Below are 15,234 nucleotides of genomic sequence, written 5' to 3'. Positions count from 1 at the left end.
GTGATAATCCAAAAAAACTTTCAGTTTGTGTTTTTGTTCATAAGGTCATCAGAAGGGATGTCTTGGATCTTTAGGAATTTATAGGAATTGAGTGGTTATCTACTTATGATTTTACCTAACGAAGACTTACTTAGATCTTTATTTAAATTGTCTAAGGTTTCTTTTATAGCTTTTGTTTGATTATTTTTATGTATATAGTTTTCAAGAGTAAGGAGTTGAGTTTCTAAGACTGTAAGCCGATAATGTAAAGATGTCAATAAAGCTAATATGGTGTTGTTTTGTTGTACTAGGATTTGATCACCTTGGCTTACTAAAGCAGAATTACTGTAGCTAATGTCCTTGTTTTTAACAAATTGTTGAGAAAAAATCAAGAGATTTCTCGTAATAAGTGTTTGTGAATTGAATTTTGTTCATACAATATTAGGTCCAAGGGTCTTAAGGCTCTGATACCAAAATTTTATATGATTATGCTTGTTAGAAGTTTTTAGACGCTATAAATACTGACAGTAAAAAGTAACAATACATGGTAACTATTAGTAAAAAAGTAACAGTACACAGTAAATAAAGTAGGAGAAGTAGTAAATAGTAGGGGCAGGTACTAACAGCAGTAGGTAATTTAAGACTTGTGACTAATGTCCTCTAGTAAGCCTCACCTGTAAAAAATCTACAAGAAGGTAAATGCCCCGGCTAAGTAGGACTGTGGCTATTCGTTGCCATCATTTCTAAGACAGCCCAGGTCCTACCTTAGCCTTCTTATCTTTTACAATTACTGTTCACCATCTTGTTACTTGAAAAAGGACTAAAGAAGACCTCAGAGGTAAGATAGAAGTTACAATCCAGATAGGTCTGTCATTAGGTTGTCATGAGCATATACTGATAAGGTGAATTTATACAGAAGTAAAGCTAAGTACTTAGTGCTGGAAAGGAAAACTGAATTTACAGAAACATAGATTACATGCAAAGTTGAGAAAGCTTATATTACATGCTAAAGGAAAAACATAATGTACAGAAGGCTTATCTTACATGCGAAAAGAAAATTTTAAGAAAGATTATCTTACATGCTGAAGTACATAGGTGCTGAAATAAAACTTAAGAAACTGAGGAAAGCTGAGAAAGCTTGAGCAGAAGAAGTGGTTGCTCTAATAATAATAATAATAATAATAATGAGAAAGCTTGAGCAGAAGAAGAAGGTTGAGCAGAAGAAGTGGTTGCTCTAATAATAATAATAATAATAATAATAATAATAATGAGAAAGCTTGAGCAGAAGAAGTGGTTGCTCTAATAATAATAATAGGGTGTGTGAATTTGGACTGAAATTAGTCGTTTTTTATTCTTTATATTTAACTTGACAAACATGCTTAAACACAATCACGCTAAGGCTAAACTATCCAACTAACTGTGTATCACCCACTCAGTTACTCACAAGAACAATCATGATGCTGCTGCTCAAAATGGTTTGAGGGCAATGTCGCACAACACCATTCGGAGATCCCTTTCTTATGAAAAGATAAGCACGCTGCCTGCAGTATTTCCCACGATAAAGTTAAAGCATTAGCTGCGGAAAACTTCCCTGCCACTGGTACTGCAGCTCATGCTCACATGAATTTGTGTGGAACAGAATCAAACTCATCAAAATCAAACCTCTGTCGTTCTTTACCAATCTGCATCGTCGTGAAGTTATTGGTTGGCATTAATGGATTCTTCGTATTTTGTAAAAGAAGGAGACAGGATCATTTAACTCACCTTTGACTCACCTTTGATAGATATGTAGGATCGCATGAAAGATGTTCGTCCAAGGAGCTCAGCTTCTTTGACAATACCATTAACCTGCAATCAAACAAAAAAGAAAACAAGATGATAGGGAAGAAAAGCAAAGCCACACCAGGGACACGGAGATACAAAATGGTCATTGCTGAACTACAGAAGAGAGTGGGAAAAGCATGTGAATATAGGATAAACAATAAATGGTAGTTCAGTTTAGTTTGTACATAAACAAAAAGGTGTAATGTAGTAATACCACGGACGTGATAAACAAAAAAGAGTTTATGATGTGAAGGGTAAAATTTGGTCCACCAACTTCTCCAGTTTCCATAAATGGATGAGAACAAGTTATCATTTAAAGATGTTTTATGTTTGCTCTGTCAATAATGAACAAAATGATGATACCAAATAACAGCTTTAATTATACTAATAATCTCAGTGCTAAATTACCACTGTTTAGTAGTAAAGTTAGCAATAACTATGTTGCATAATTAAGTTAAAAAATACTAGCCAGGAGTATAATATTTCACTTTTATAGCCCAAGAATCCCAATTCCTATAAGGAAAATAGCGGCATGAAAACGGTAGGTAGACAAAAAAAATTAGTAATAATGGATAAATTTCCAAAATTAATTGTTTAAAACATAGACAAATGATTTTCTATATCTTGAGCAGATTTTTTGTGCATTATTAAGTCTGTGTAATGAGCTACTGGAATTGAGAGAATTATCCCATAACTTCATTAGGCTCAACAATCCAACCTCTTGCAAAGATAATTCCGTCATCCAAGTCTATAAAACCTCTGAACTTGTAATATAGGACAAAAAGATGTCAATAATAATCTCTCATAAGCCTTGACCATGTTAAGATCCAACTCAGTCCAAAATTATCCTAATTAACAAGCATATGAGACTCAATTGGCTCCACCATCACACAAAAGATAACCTTTTTGAATACCTCATCAAGGTAAACCCGTTAATGGACTTTGTTCCTGAAGACTGGCACCAAAATAATGTAATATCAAGGCACGCCTAGTTTTCACAGCCAAAGCAGATATAACAGATTGCACTTAAGGAATGAGGTTAAGGATTTTGGTATCCGAAATTTGTACATGGGAATAAATGACAAGTAACAACTACAGCAAGAAAAACAAGGATTCTTACAGTCCAAAATTAAAGTGAGAAAATCTCCACAAATGGAAAAGAGAGTATTAAAATCTTCATGTTATTCAATAATATGATTAACTAATCCAATTTAATATAAGTAGGGGTGAGCAAAAGTTCAGTTAAACCGAATAAACCAACTAAATTTAAAATTTCGGTTCAGTTTTTTCGGAAATTCAGTTTTTTTTTGAAAAATTGATTAATTTGGTTAATTCGGCTAGGGTTCGATTTTGAAATTTCTTATTCAGTTAAACCGAATAGATCGAATAAACTGAATTTTTCTACCAAATCGAATTTTTAAACCCTATTTTTTTAAGACTGAAATCGAATTTACCGAATTTTTAGACCCGAATTAGAAAAATTCGGTTAATTTAGTTAAACCGATATTTTATCAGTTCAACCAATTTTGACCTCGCCTTTCTATTGATTCAAATTTTTTAACCGAATGGAATTGGTTCTGTAGTACATAAATTTTTTATTTTTAGCACTCAAATTCTCATTCCGGTAAGGAATTTATGTATATCTGAGTCCAACTGTATAATATTCTTTGATCCAAACAAAATTTGGATGTCACTGTTCATATGTGATTTTCAACCCAATGACAGCGTGATGTTTTTTAGTTTGTCATTTCTTAACAACCATAAAAAGCCAAAAAGGGTACATGGGAGATCATTAAACAACAAGTGGTACACATATCATTTCTCCCTGATTTTTTTTTATATCAAGGGATCAATTTAGGCCTTTATGGCAACGATTTATTGATTTATGAAGTTTAGTCCAGAACTTGTTTAATCACTAGATAACTTGGATGTGCCTAAATATGAAAATAATAGCAAGATCCTACCTTTTTCAGCCAAATTCACAGCTTTGTTAACAGAGGATGAAGAGGGCACATTTAACTGGAATAATATTTCATCAACTTTCTTTAGGAAAATGGCCTAAAAATGACAGAACATCCAAAAGATCATATTGCATGAGTCATCCCAAACTTTCACATGATAGTGTGCAATATATGTCAGAATGAGGTGCAAATGTCAACATGAGTATACTTGGATGAGATCACATAACCTGATTAAGAGGAACGTAGCTGAAAGTCAAATACATTCAATCGCCCAAGTCATCAGAAGGTTTGTAATCACCAGTAGTAATGGACACATTCAATGGATACACAAGTAACACTAACTGATTTCCATGGCTATATGAGTGAGAATTGCCAAAAAAACAAAGAATAGGTTGGCCCAACATGTTGTAATAAGCAGGAAGAAAGTATCTTATTTTGACATTCATTAGATTTTAGTTACTTACACTATATCCATGGTGGCTACACTACTAATGCACAGTGGAAGCTACTAACTCATATTCCAGCAACAACCAATGATTCCTTAATATTTTCTATCATAAATCATGCATACTATATCAATTGGGCCGCTCGCCTAAAGTTTCAAAGAAAACTAATAATGCAACAGCATCAACTCATGATCCAAGACCTATCTTATAGATAGGGTTTCTGAATGTCATCACTCATCACCCTGTTTGTGTCGCTTCTGTCAACCTATCTAGGTTTTTGTATATCTGCGTTAAGTGAGAATAAAGTATAGAAGACCAAAATTGAAATCCCAATAACAAGAGGTTTAAGGCACAATAGAAACAGAATACTGGAAATCAATAAGAGCAATGAAGTAGTCAGAGGTTCTAAAACATCCAACAAACGCCCTGGTCTAGTGGTCACCAACTAGGAAAGTGAAACAAGTCAAATATGAAGTAGAAGAACTTAAAAAGATTACCTTTGGATTGAAAAATCAATATGTTCTGTCATCCCACAAGTTTTGTATTGCTCAGGATCCTCATGAAAGCTCACCATTCCATCCTTTTGGTTAATAGTAGCAAATATCTCTCCATCCTGGATCTGATATCATTTTGCAACATTTTATCATTACTAACTGGAAGCCAACTAACTTAGGGACAGTTATGCTCAAACTTACCATCTGAAGTACACGCATCTCAGCTTCCTTAGGGCTGTTCAGTTGGGCAACATTTGCTATATCTTGGAGCGACAGGGTCAAGTAAGTTTGCGTCAGTCTCTGAATATTGTGCTTGTACAGGGAAGATAGTACTTGTTTCACTAAACCAAGATTGCTGTCCTGAAAAATAATATACTAATTTAATTTAAACATATCATAGAAACGACTTTTAAAATTTATTTCATGCCTATAGCGCATGGCCAAACAGATAGTGCCGAATATGTATATATAACTATATATACACAAGTATGAGTTGCGCTGGAGTACAAAATTTATCAGCTTCAAACATAACAACAGAAATACTTGAGTTACTCACAGATTGAAATTTCTCCTGGTTAGTTTGGACACACGCCTCTAATTCAGAAGATTTCCCTCTGGCATAGGAATTAGCAAGATCTACATAAGGCTGTCAAAATAAATTCATAATTATCGAGATTAAAACAAAGTTTTACAAACTAAATCCAAGAGACATGGCTTCCTAAGAGCCATTTTATCAGCATCCATAATTGGAAACCCTCGTATTAATAAACAGCACATTGGTTCACCAAAGATGCATATATCATGTACATAAAAAGCATAAATTAAGCAAAAGGTTCTATCATATAGAGAACAACTTTAATCCATATGTATGACTGGAAGAAACTATCCGTTAACTAAATACACCATATGAGAATAAATTTACACCCATATAACTATGAATTCTAGACTCCTCTCAAGTAGGAGCATATATAGTAAACGATGCCCAACTTGTTAGATAAGGAAAGAGTCTAGCAAATAAATAAATAGTGGTGTCTAAGACAGTTGACGACAAATAAGACAATGCAATTCAAGTGCACTAGAAGAGACAATCATGCTATTGATGTAACACAAAAGAGATGGTGATAAGTTTGGGTTGCTTAGATAGCAAATCTGATGGAATAGTGAACAATTGTAGAAAAATGAATATTAAAGACCAGAATATATTAAACAAAAGAGGTTAGGATCTTTTTATGGACCCAACAATTATCCACTATCCTAAGACAGTGCAAAATAAACTAACTTATCTAAAAACAAAAAAATAACAAATACTAAGACTTTTTTTTAAAAAAAAAGCATCTCAGTGCACGAAGCTCCCACCAAAGCGGGGTCCCGGAGAAGGATCTATTGGGGGTAACCTTACCTTGTTCTGCAAGAGGCTGTTTCCGAGACTCGAACCGTGATCACACAGCAACACTAAGACTTTAAGAAGAATAAAATTAAAACTACAACATCATGGATTTATTTTAATTGGTTCATTTTCCTCCACCAAAAGAGGAACTTCAATTTATCCAGTTGTCACCATATTCCTTTTAATCACCATTTCCAATCCATATCAAACTGCTGCAATGCTTGTGTAAAATTTTAAATTGGTATCAATATTGAACTAGTAATTGTTTTAGATTTATCAATTTGGTATCTATAAAGTATGAGAGAATGTCCTTCTCTTTAAGTCAATATCTCATTTCTGACCAAAATTTAAAGTCTTTACCTAATTCACTCTACTTTAATGTGAATACTTTATCAAAAAAAAAAAAGGGCAGCTCCCGCCATGCGGGATCCCAGGGAAAGATCCATTGTACGCAACCTTACCCTGATTTTTGCAAAAGGCTGTTTCCAGGATTCGAACCCGTGACCTTGTGGTCACATGGCAACAACTTTACCGTTGCGCCAAAGCTCCCCTTCAATGTGAATACTTTATCAAAAATTATTAATGCGTCTAGTAATTATTATTTGGCAAAATGCATTTGTGCTTGGTGGTCGGTGATTTCATATTAAAATAATCTTTTAAGCCAGCTAACCAAAATGTATTGGCTGTTAAAATTAGATGGCTGGGATGAACATGTAATACTTCCTAAATAAAGTATAGTTTGCATATTAAGGTATTTAGGGACAAGCTTGATTCTCCTCTGGATATAACATCATTGTGTTGTGGGTTAGGATGCATGTTAGGATAATATTACGAGGGATTGAAATTCATTAAATCGTATATGTAGAGGATTTTTTTTTATCAATTTATTGACACATTCTTTACAACTTTGAACTTTCCTAATTGTTTGAGTTAGTTCTTAAGAGTCAAGCTCGTTTTCTTATAAAAATCTTTAATCTTATGTAAGGTTTGAAATCTCAAGCTGGAGTTGAGCCTTGGTTTTGGTCCCTGACTTGCTCAAGACATGTTGGACATGCCATGCTGTGTTGAACACAAGAAGAAGTGGAGAAGGGGAAAGGAGACAACGAAGAAGAATATTTGATTGGTTTTGAGAAGTCACAATGAAGTTAAGAGAGACATAATAAAAGTAAAACAAAGGAGAAGAGGGAAGGAGCTGAGCATTAGAAAAGTCCTCTACCCTTGCTGCCTCAAAGAGAAGCCCTCACCACAAAGCCACGAGTCATCTTTGACTTCATGTCGCATTGCTAGAAGACTTGCATGCTCTACGGCAAGACTCTAGTGCTTCGTCATCATCACAGAACGGTTTCGTGTTTTTCAAATTATTCTGCATGTCAATCAACATGAGAAATGAGATTCTTCACCTGTGTAGATCGACGTGGAATGAAATTTCAAACCATGATTTTAAGGTTCTCATTACTAATATCCAAATCTCTCATATATTTTATAGCACTGGTGGTCTATAACTTATCATGTCAAACTAAGCATATTAACAAATAATAATACGTATATAGACAAGGAATAAGGGTATCTCAATCTTGAAAACCTTGTCTATCTTCAACTATCTATCTCCACATGATAAGATTCTTTCCTTCTACACCATCATTGAATTAGAGATTCCACTCGATTCAACCTTCATACTTTACTATATATTATAAAATTCATTTCTTTCTTCTTTTATAATGAATCTAGTTTAATTTCTAATATATCAAGTTCACTTTAATTTCTTAACAGATTAGATATACATTTAGTTTATTAGATTTAACCTTTAATGGGTATTTGTTTACTTTTAAAATAGTATAAAACAAGATTAGCATGAAATTGTAACATCATAGTTCTTTTCATTTTCAACACATATACAATAACCCTATCGTTTTACATGTGTATGATAACGTATTGTATTATATGATATAAATCTAACTATATAAGAAACATTTTTCTTTAGTTAATTTATCAGCGTATTTTTTAAGACTTTCTTAATTGTTCAACTAAATTCTCATGAGTCTAAACTTGTTATGGTATAAGAGTATTTGATTTTGAAGCTTTCACTGTTAAAATCATCTCTGTATATTTTACAACAATAGTGGTGTTTTTTTCCTATTGTGCCAATGCAAGCTTATTGACAAATAATAATGCTTACAAAGACAAATGAAATATGGTGGGACATTCTATTTGGAGTGGTAGCTTTTTGTACACACGATCAATGGTGAGCTTTTTTTTAGGCCTAGGATGAGATGTTTTTTCACTATAGTAGGAAAGTAACTTAGAGCAGCTTACAAATTAAACATAATCTGATTCAAATTGCCACAAGGTTAGGGTATTGAAGGATAATCAATGTGATAACACTAGATATTCCTCTATCTTACTATGGTCTTTTTTTCTAAGCCAATTTTGTAGTAAATATTTCTCCATAAACTTCCATTGACCAAAACCTCTTCAGGTATAGTCCCCATAAAATTTTAAGGACATGTCTACATGAGCGGAATGAACCCCAAGCAGAGGGAAAGAGGGGAAAGGAGGAAGGAGGGAACAATTATGCTTTCCTTTCCTTAATTTTGGTTCCAATTAGAAGGGAAAAGACTACTTCAACCCTGCGGCTCTCAAGAACAACAAAATCAAAGTCTGCTTTTACTTTGCCTTTCATATTCCCTTCTTTTCTCTATTTTCAAGAACAGCACAAGAAAAAGAACTCTCCTTTCCTCCCCTCCCTTCTTTAGTCCTCCTTTCTTTCCTCTTCCTCTCCTCAAGTAAACATGCTCAAAAGGATGGAGCACACAACTTGAAATTTTTTTAATGGATAAAGGATCCACCTAAAAATAATTAAAGAGGATTTGGTAGTTCTTGTGGATCCGAACAAAAAAAAAATAGATCCATCATATAGCAAGAGGTAGTGAAAGGAAGCTGCAGCATGAGGAAAGACATACGGCGACTGATTTTTGCTAGTTCAAGATATGGAAGCCCAAAGAATGGAGATCCTACAAGATCCGGCTACAATTGCTAGTGAGGCGCTAGCACTTGCAAACACACCTAACCTTGAGAAAGGTTGAACATCGAAAGGCATGTTTGCAGGCATGGTAGTCAAGATCACAATAAAAACATTAGGATCTTGTGATCTTATGACCCAAATTAACCTCAATGATCAAGATCCTAGGATGGGTGAGTCAAACTAGGATTTTACAAATCTACGAGCCAATCCTATACTTTATCATTGTTCCTATATAGGATCACAATTCTAACAAATCACTTTCTTAGACATTCTAGAGTTCGATGTTTATTGAGAGTAGATAATCAATTTTGTCATGTGGTTTGAGAAAATTTTTAATTATATAAAATTCTTCTTACTCCTAATTAGAAGTTGTTTGTAATTTCTACCATTGTCTATTATGGACCGTAGGTAAGCCCATATAATAAAAGAGAATTTGGAGTCCATCAAATACGAGAGATACACGCATGATAGATTTAGAAAGAAGGGTGCATTTCAAGAGAATTGTAATTGATTTTTATTTAAGTCGAGTAGCTTTTATTTTCAATATTTTAAGTAAGAATAAAACTTTTCTTATTCACTGTTTGTTTCCTTTCTTTGTCTGGGAGGAATGTCAGTAATTGTATTTAAATGGATGGAATAATGCAATAAAGATTATGAATGAGTTTACAAAAAGAAATCAAAGCCCCTGGATCAAGAGGTTCTATAATCCCAACCAGCCTCAAATTATCTCTACCACCATAGGTCGTCAAGGTTGGAAACTGATCAGTAGATAAATCATCCCATTATACAATCCATATCCAAGGGTCATAATAATGTATCATAGCTCGTTGGGGGACTCACAAGCACTTCAACAATGCTTTGATGCTTTTGTCAAAATTTACCACGAGGACAAAGCTTGCCAATGAAAAAGCAACTCATCTCAACTGGAGGAATTGTTCAAAGGCTTCTCTAAGCAGGCGAAAAGAGCAGCAACCATCATGACCCACAAAGCACCGCTCGAAAGGGTACCGCGGCCATGAGGGATCCTCATATATACCACGGTATTTGAAACTGGATTTCGAAGAGGAGCCTTGGCGCAACGGTAAAGTTGTTGCTTTGTAACAAAAAAGGTCACAAGTTCGAATCTTGAAAACAACCTCTTACAAAAAGTAGGGTAAGATTGCATATAATGGATCCTTCCCCGAGACCCCGCATAGCGGGAGCTTCGTGCATCGGGCTGCCCTTTACAAGGGGAGCCTTGGCGCAACGGTAAAGTTGTTGCTTTGTGACCAAAATGTCACGGATTCGAATCCTGAAAACAGCCTCTTGCAAAAAAGAAGGATAAGGCTACGTACAATGGATCCTTCCCCGGGACTCCGCATAGCGGGAGCTTCGTGCACCAAGCTGCCCTTTTTTTTATTTGAAACTGGATTTCCCACGTTATGATGGTCAATCGGATCCTTTGGGATGGCTCAATCGATGTGACCAATGTTTTCGCCATCAACGCACTCCTGAGGAAGAAAAGATTGGCCTGGCCTCATTCCATCTTGAGGGAGATGGTCAATTATGGTTCATCAAATTAGAACGTGATCGACCTCATATTCAATGTCAGGAACTTAAAGATCAATGTAATATGAGGTTTGGGCCACCTATTAACAACAACAAATTGGGCGAGCTTGCCAAACTTCAACAATCAAGATCCATGAAAGACAACCCGTGAAAGTTCAAACAATTGACAACACAAGCGAGTTAGGATATTTTTTACACAAAAAAAAAGATAAAAAAATTATTTCATATATGGGATTATAAAAAATGTTTAAATTCTTAGAATGCTATTATATATCATTACACATCGATCATTAGTAGAACAATGTACAAATAATACATTATATTTATTAAAATAAGATATTAATGAATAATAAAAAGATACTATAACTGATGATATTTTTAGTATAAATTATTCGATATCACTAAATTTTTAACATATTTTTCAATAGAAGTGGGGCAAGGCTTGGTTGTTGTTGTTATTGTTATAGGGTATAGATTTAATTACATCTAGAACAGATTTCATTTAAAGGAAAGAAAGCTTCAGATTTGTTGTTCGTTGAGAGATATCACTGTCTTCTCAAGATAACTTGAAGGGTGAACAAGTGATCCTTGAGCACATGATGAATTTCAAGTTGTGACAAAACTAAACAATAACAAAGTCTCTCTACTTATGTAAGTTCTTTAGGAATTTATTAAGGATCAACAAGAAGGCTAGATCAGTTGAGCTTTACAGTCATCTCAATTTGACCAAATTTTAGCTGATTCCATGAATCATTAGTTTTCTAATAAAGTCTAACCAATTTCTAGCTAATTTTTTGAAACACCTAATTTTTCCTAAAATTCTCAATCTTTGTGAGATGCTGATTTCTCAAAAAAATCAGCTCGACCTTTGTTGATATTGCTTCAACTCGACCGATCCATATCGGTGTCAACCCCTCTTGACAACTATATCGGCTCCTAGTTGTGTCATTCTATGAGATAGAAGATTAAGCAAACTAGGAAGATAGAGGGTTCATATAGTCGTTTACATATCCAACCTCTTCTCCTCCATCAAAACCATCTCCACAAGTAAACAACAATCCCACTCTTTTCTTCTCTCCTTTTCCTATCATTTGTCTCAATCCACACAAGCAAACGTGCTCAGGATTCTAACTTGTGACAAGGAATTCCTTTCATTTGTCTCAATCCACTTAAGCAAACGTGCTCAAGATTCCAACTTGTGGCAAGGAGTATGTTATGGTCCTGAGTGCAGGATCGAGTCACAAGTCCGTACTTGGTCATGCAACACGTAAGAGGGAAGGGAGGCAGAAAGACTCGTCCTAGATAGAAATTACTCGGGAGGAAAAGACTCGTCCCAGACAGAGTCCAAATTACTCAATTTTTCTTCTCTTCTTCATTGATAATAACACTCCGTATATAAGGAATCAATTACATGGATTATTCAAGAAAAAAAAAGGAAAAGACGAATCGCTAAAGGAAACCATGAATCAAAAATAGAAAGACCTTTTATTTATTTCTACTTATAGCAGTAGCAAATTTGGACAGTAGCAGAATTTAGGCAGTAGCAAATTTATTCCAGTAGCTAATTAGGTAATAGTAAATTTATTCCAAACTGGCAATTTAGGCAATAGCAGATTTATTCCAGTAGCTAATTAGGTAGTAGCAGATTTATTCCAAGCTGGTAATTTGCTTCCGATTATAGTGGAGTCCAACAAAGACATCCACCTCAACATCCACATCAGAGTATGATTGAAAAATATACTAACTAAAGGCTGTATCATGCAGAAAAATGAATAAGGTTCTGATGGGATATCCACTGTAGAGAGGGACAATGGTATAGGACAATACCGTCCTCTACATTATAGACGCAACTAGTTGCTAGTGCACTTACAAGGTTTAGGTAATAATATAGACGAAATATAGTTTTCTAGCTTGTGGTTGATGCAAACCTGAGTATAACTCTTCAGATTCCTGAGAGCAGCAGAAGATGTATACTTTGGGAATGATGGAACCTGCCACGTTTTGACTAAATTTAAAATAAGCATACAAAAAACCTTGCACAGAAGTTAAATAAGAGAATTAACTATGTCATTTCTTACAGTATTAAGGAAAGATTTATGTCTACAAAAAAAAGGGCAACCTGTACTACCAAACATTCAGCAAACAATGCAAGAGACTGTTCCAGTTTAGAGAGTCATTTCAAAACCTATATCTAGCACTTTTTTTTGTTCCAGTAATCAATATAGTGTTCAAGATTTTAACAGAATGTTAGATGTTTGCCAAGTATTACAAAATTGCTTTGTAATTCATAAAATACCATAATCTATATACTTCCCAAAGGTTCATCAGGCCAGATGATTACTGTATTGTAATTCAAGAAAACATGATAAGAGGGGTTAAAATGAAATACAGAGCATACCTGTCCATTAAGGATGAGAGAAACCAAAATATACTTTTTGTAAGCTTCAACAGCAATTGCATTCAAAGTGGTCATTGGTGCAGTAACAGCCTGACAAAATGCCCATCGGTCCATAAATAATGGATGATCAATTAGATATCAGATTGCTTATACTATTTACGCACATTGTGAAGGCACTCCAATGCTTTCTCAAATCGCTTTAATCCAATGTTTATCATTCCCCTGTAGTGATAAATTAAAATAATTATAACTTCGATATAACATGTCATACAGCTCCAACCAGAAGAACAGAGAAGACAGAATCAGTATATATGCACCTACCTACAGCCATCCAATGAAATCATTCATTTTAAAAGGCCACCTACTAAGCCGCTTAGGTGACCACATAAGCTTATGCATTAAGCGACTTCATAACATTCAGTTATGACTTCAAAAAGATCGCACAGGCTATACCAATTCCTATCTTGCTAAAATCCAAATGTTAAATTTAATATAATTAGATTCCTAATTTTGTAAAATAGACAAATAAAAAGGAATTTATATGGAATGGCTAGCTCAAAAATTCATTATTTTGTTATGTGAATTGGAAATTTTTTGTTGTATGGATTGTGATGGCTGATTAGCATAAATTTTTATCTGTATTTTGTGCCATAGTGTTATATGCATTGCTTAGATTCATATCCAAAATTTTCCATACAAAATTGGATTAGTTGGGCCGATTGATTTAGTTATAAAGTGATAGATGTAGATATTCTTTACAGTGATTGATTAGGTCAATTAATTTGATGTATTATATAGTAGATGCAAATCGTATACCTGTTTTGACATTGTACATTATTTCAATATAATTAATACTATCTTTAAAAAAAATATGGATCTCATATGAATTTGGATATAGCATATGTGCTATGTAAGTGGTTAGGCCACATACCACATATGTGATATGTTTGACCACATAGTACCTCAATACACTTTTTAAAAACTTCTGACGAATCTAAGCTTTAGTTAGCATCATTCAAATTAATTGGTATCAACAAGCTTTGATTAGCTCTATTCACAGACAAGTTATAGGTAGAAGGGGAAGGGGATGGTAGCGATAGCCACAACCCTAAGTTCTTGGAATAAACAAGAACAGATATAGGTGGAAAATATTTCTTAAGTATGTGTACTTGCTCTAAAATCCTTATATTGCTCCCACTACCCCATACCTAAAGCCTAGTAACAAAAAATATTATTAATAAAGTTTTTGGCAATGTGTATCAAGAGGAAAAGGTCATCTATAGTTTTATTAAGATGACCAATTTGCTATTTTGATATAATCCTTGTATAAACAGTTATCTCTATAAACACAAGTTTTGGTTCAGTCTAGAAAATAGAGCACCTAACCACATATCTTCACACACCAAGAACTACAAGAGACATACATATTGTACCACTTGAGCCTTTTCTTTACGTGCTTCCCCTAAGATCTGGAGAATATGATGTTCCTAAAAGAAAGCAAAACTCTTTGTTTTCCTTTTCCACTAAAATCAAGAGACTGGATCTAGCCTTAAGTAAAATGTTTGATATACTCACTTCTCCCTTTTCACCTTTATTAAATATTATGTGTATTTGGTCTGAAATCCTTATTTTCCTCCCACCTCTCCACAGTCTGATATTATAAAGTTATCAACATCATCATCATTAAGTTGTGGTTGTCCCAACTATTTGAAATCAATGATACAAATCTTACTCCTCCATCGAGCTTTATGCAAGCTATATTACATCTAAAATTCAAATCAATGCAAGCTATTAGACATTACACCTAATCAAGGTTTAAAATCTTAACCTATACCGAGATTTCAGTCATTAGGCTGGAGCAATATAGTTTTGGTATTGTATCAGCCGATACAGTTTCGGTATTTTTAAAATTTTAAATATATATGTATATTAATTTTATTAATATTTGATTATTAAATATGCTCTATATTTTGAGATGTTATGTTGAATTTATATTTCAATATTTTCTCGTAAGATAAATGTCTATTAAATTTTTATTTTTTTTAAATAAGTAATTCTTAAAATTCAAAACTAAATCTAATATTATAAAATCATTTGAAAGACTAAAAATAATTATAAAATTATTTGAAAATCTTAAATTATTTTTTGAATGTATTTGTAGATTTTAAATTTTTA

General features: G+C 33.8%; 1 protein-coding gene across 6 annotated transcripts in view; it reads right to left on the bottom strand.

The window, feature by feature from the left end:
* Positions 1 to 15,234, bottom strand: part of LOC122045492 (COP9 signalosome complex subunit 3-like) — a 45,479-nt gene that overhangs the window by 14,478 nt on the left and 15,767 nt on the right. The window contains exons 4-12 of one of the 6 annotated variants that reach the window (XR_006129997.1): positions 13,224 to 13,281; positions 13,060 to 13,149; positions 12,590 to 12,652; positions 5,261 to 5,350; positions 4,906 to 5,064; positions 4,708 to 4,829; positions 1,744 to 1,827; positions 1,600 to 1,661; positions 1,424 to 1,520 (exon numbers count right to left, since the gene is read on the bottom strand). Coding sequence is in view for 4 of the 6 variants with exons in the window: in XM_042605729.1 (XP_042461663.1) it covers positions 1,424 to 1,520; positions 1,600 to 1,661; positions 1,755 to 1,827; positions 4,708 to 4,829; positions 4,906 to 5,064; positions 5,261 to 5,350; positions 12,590 to 12,652; positions 13,060 to 13,149; positions 13,224 to 13,281 (814 nt within the window). In the remaining 2 variants the exon portion in view is untranslated. Of the gene's footprint in view, positions 1 to 1,422; positions 1,662 to 1,743; positions 1,828 to 4,707; positions 4,830 to 4,905; positions 5,065 to 5,260; positions 5,351 to 12,589; positions 12,653 to 13,059; positions 13,150 to 13,223; positions 13,282 to 15,234 lie in introns of those variants that run through there. The other 5 variants (XM_042605729.1, XR_006129996.1, XM_042605732.1 and 2 more) reach the window with 5 other exon arrangements.

This window comes from Zingiber officinale, chromosome 2B (assembly GCF_018446385.1).
Source record: "Zingiber officinale cultivar Zhangliang chromosome 2B, Zo_v1.1, whole genome shotgun sequence".
NCBI lineage: Eukaryota > Viridiplantae > Streptophyta > Magnoliopsida > Zingiberales > Zingiberaceae > Zingiber > Zingiber officinale.
This window is presented reverse-complemented; position numbering and strand designations above follow the sequence as displayed.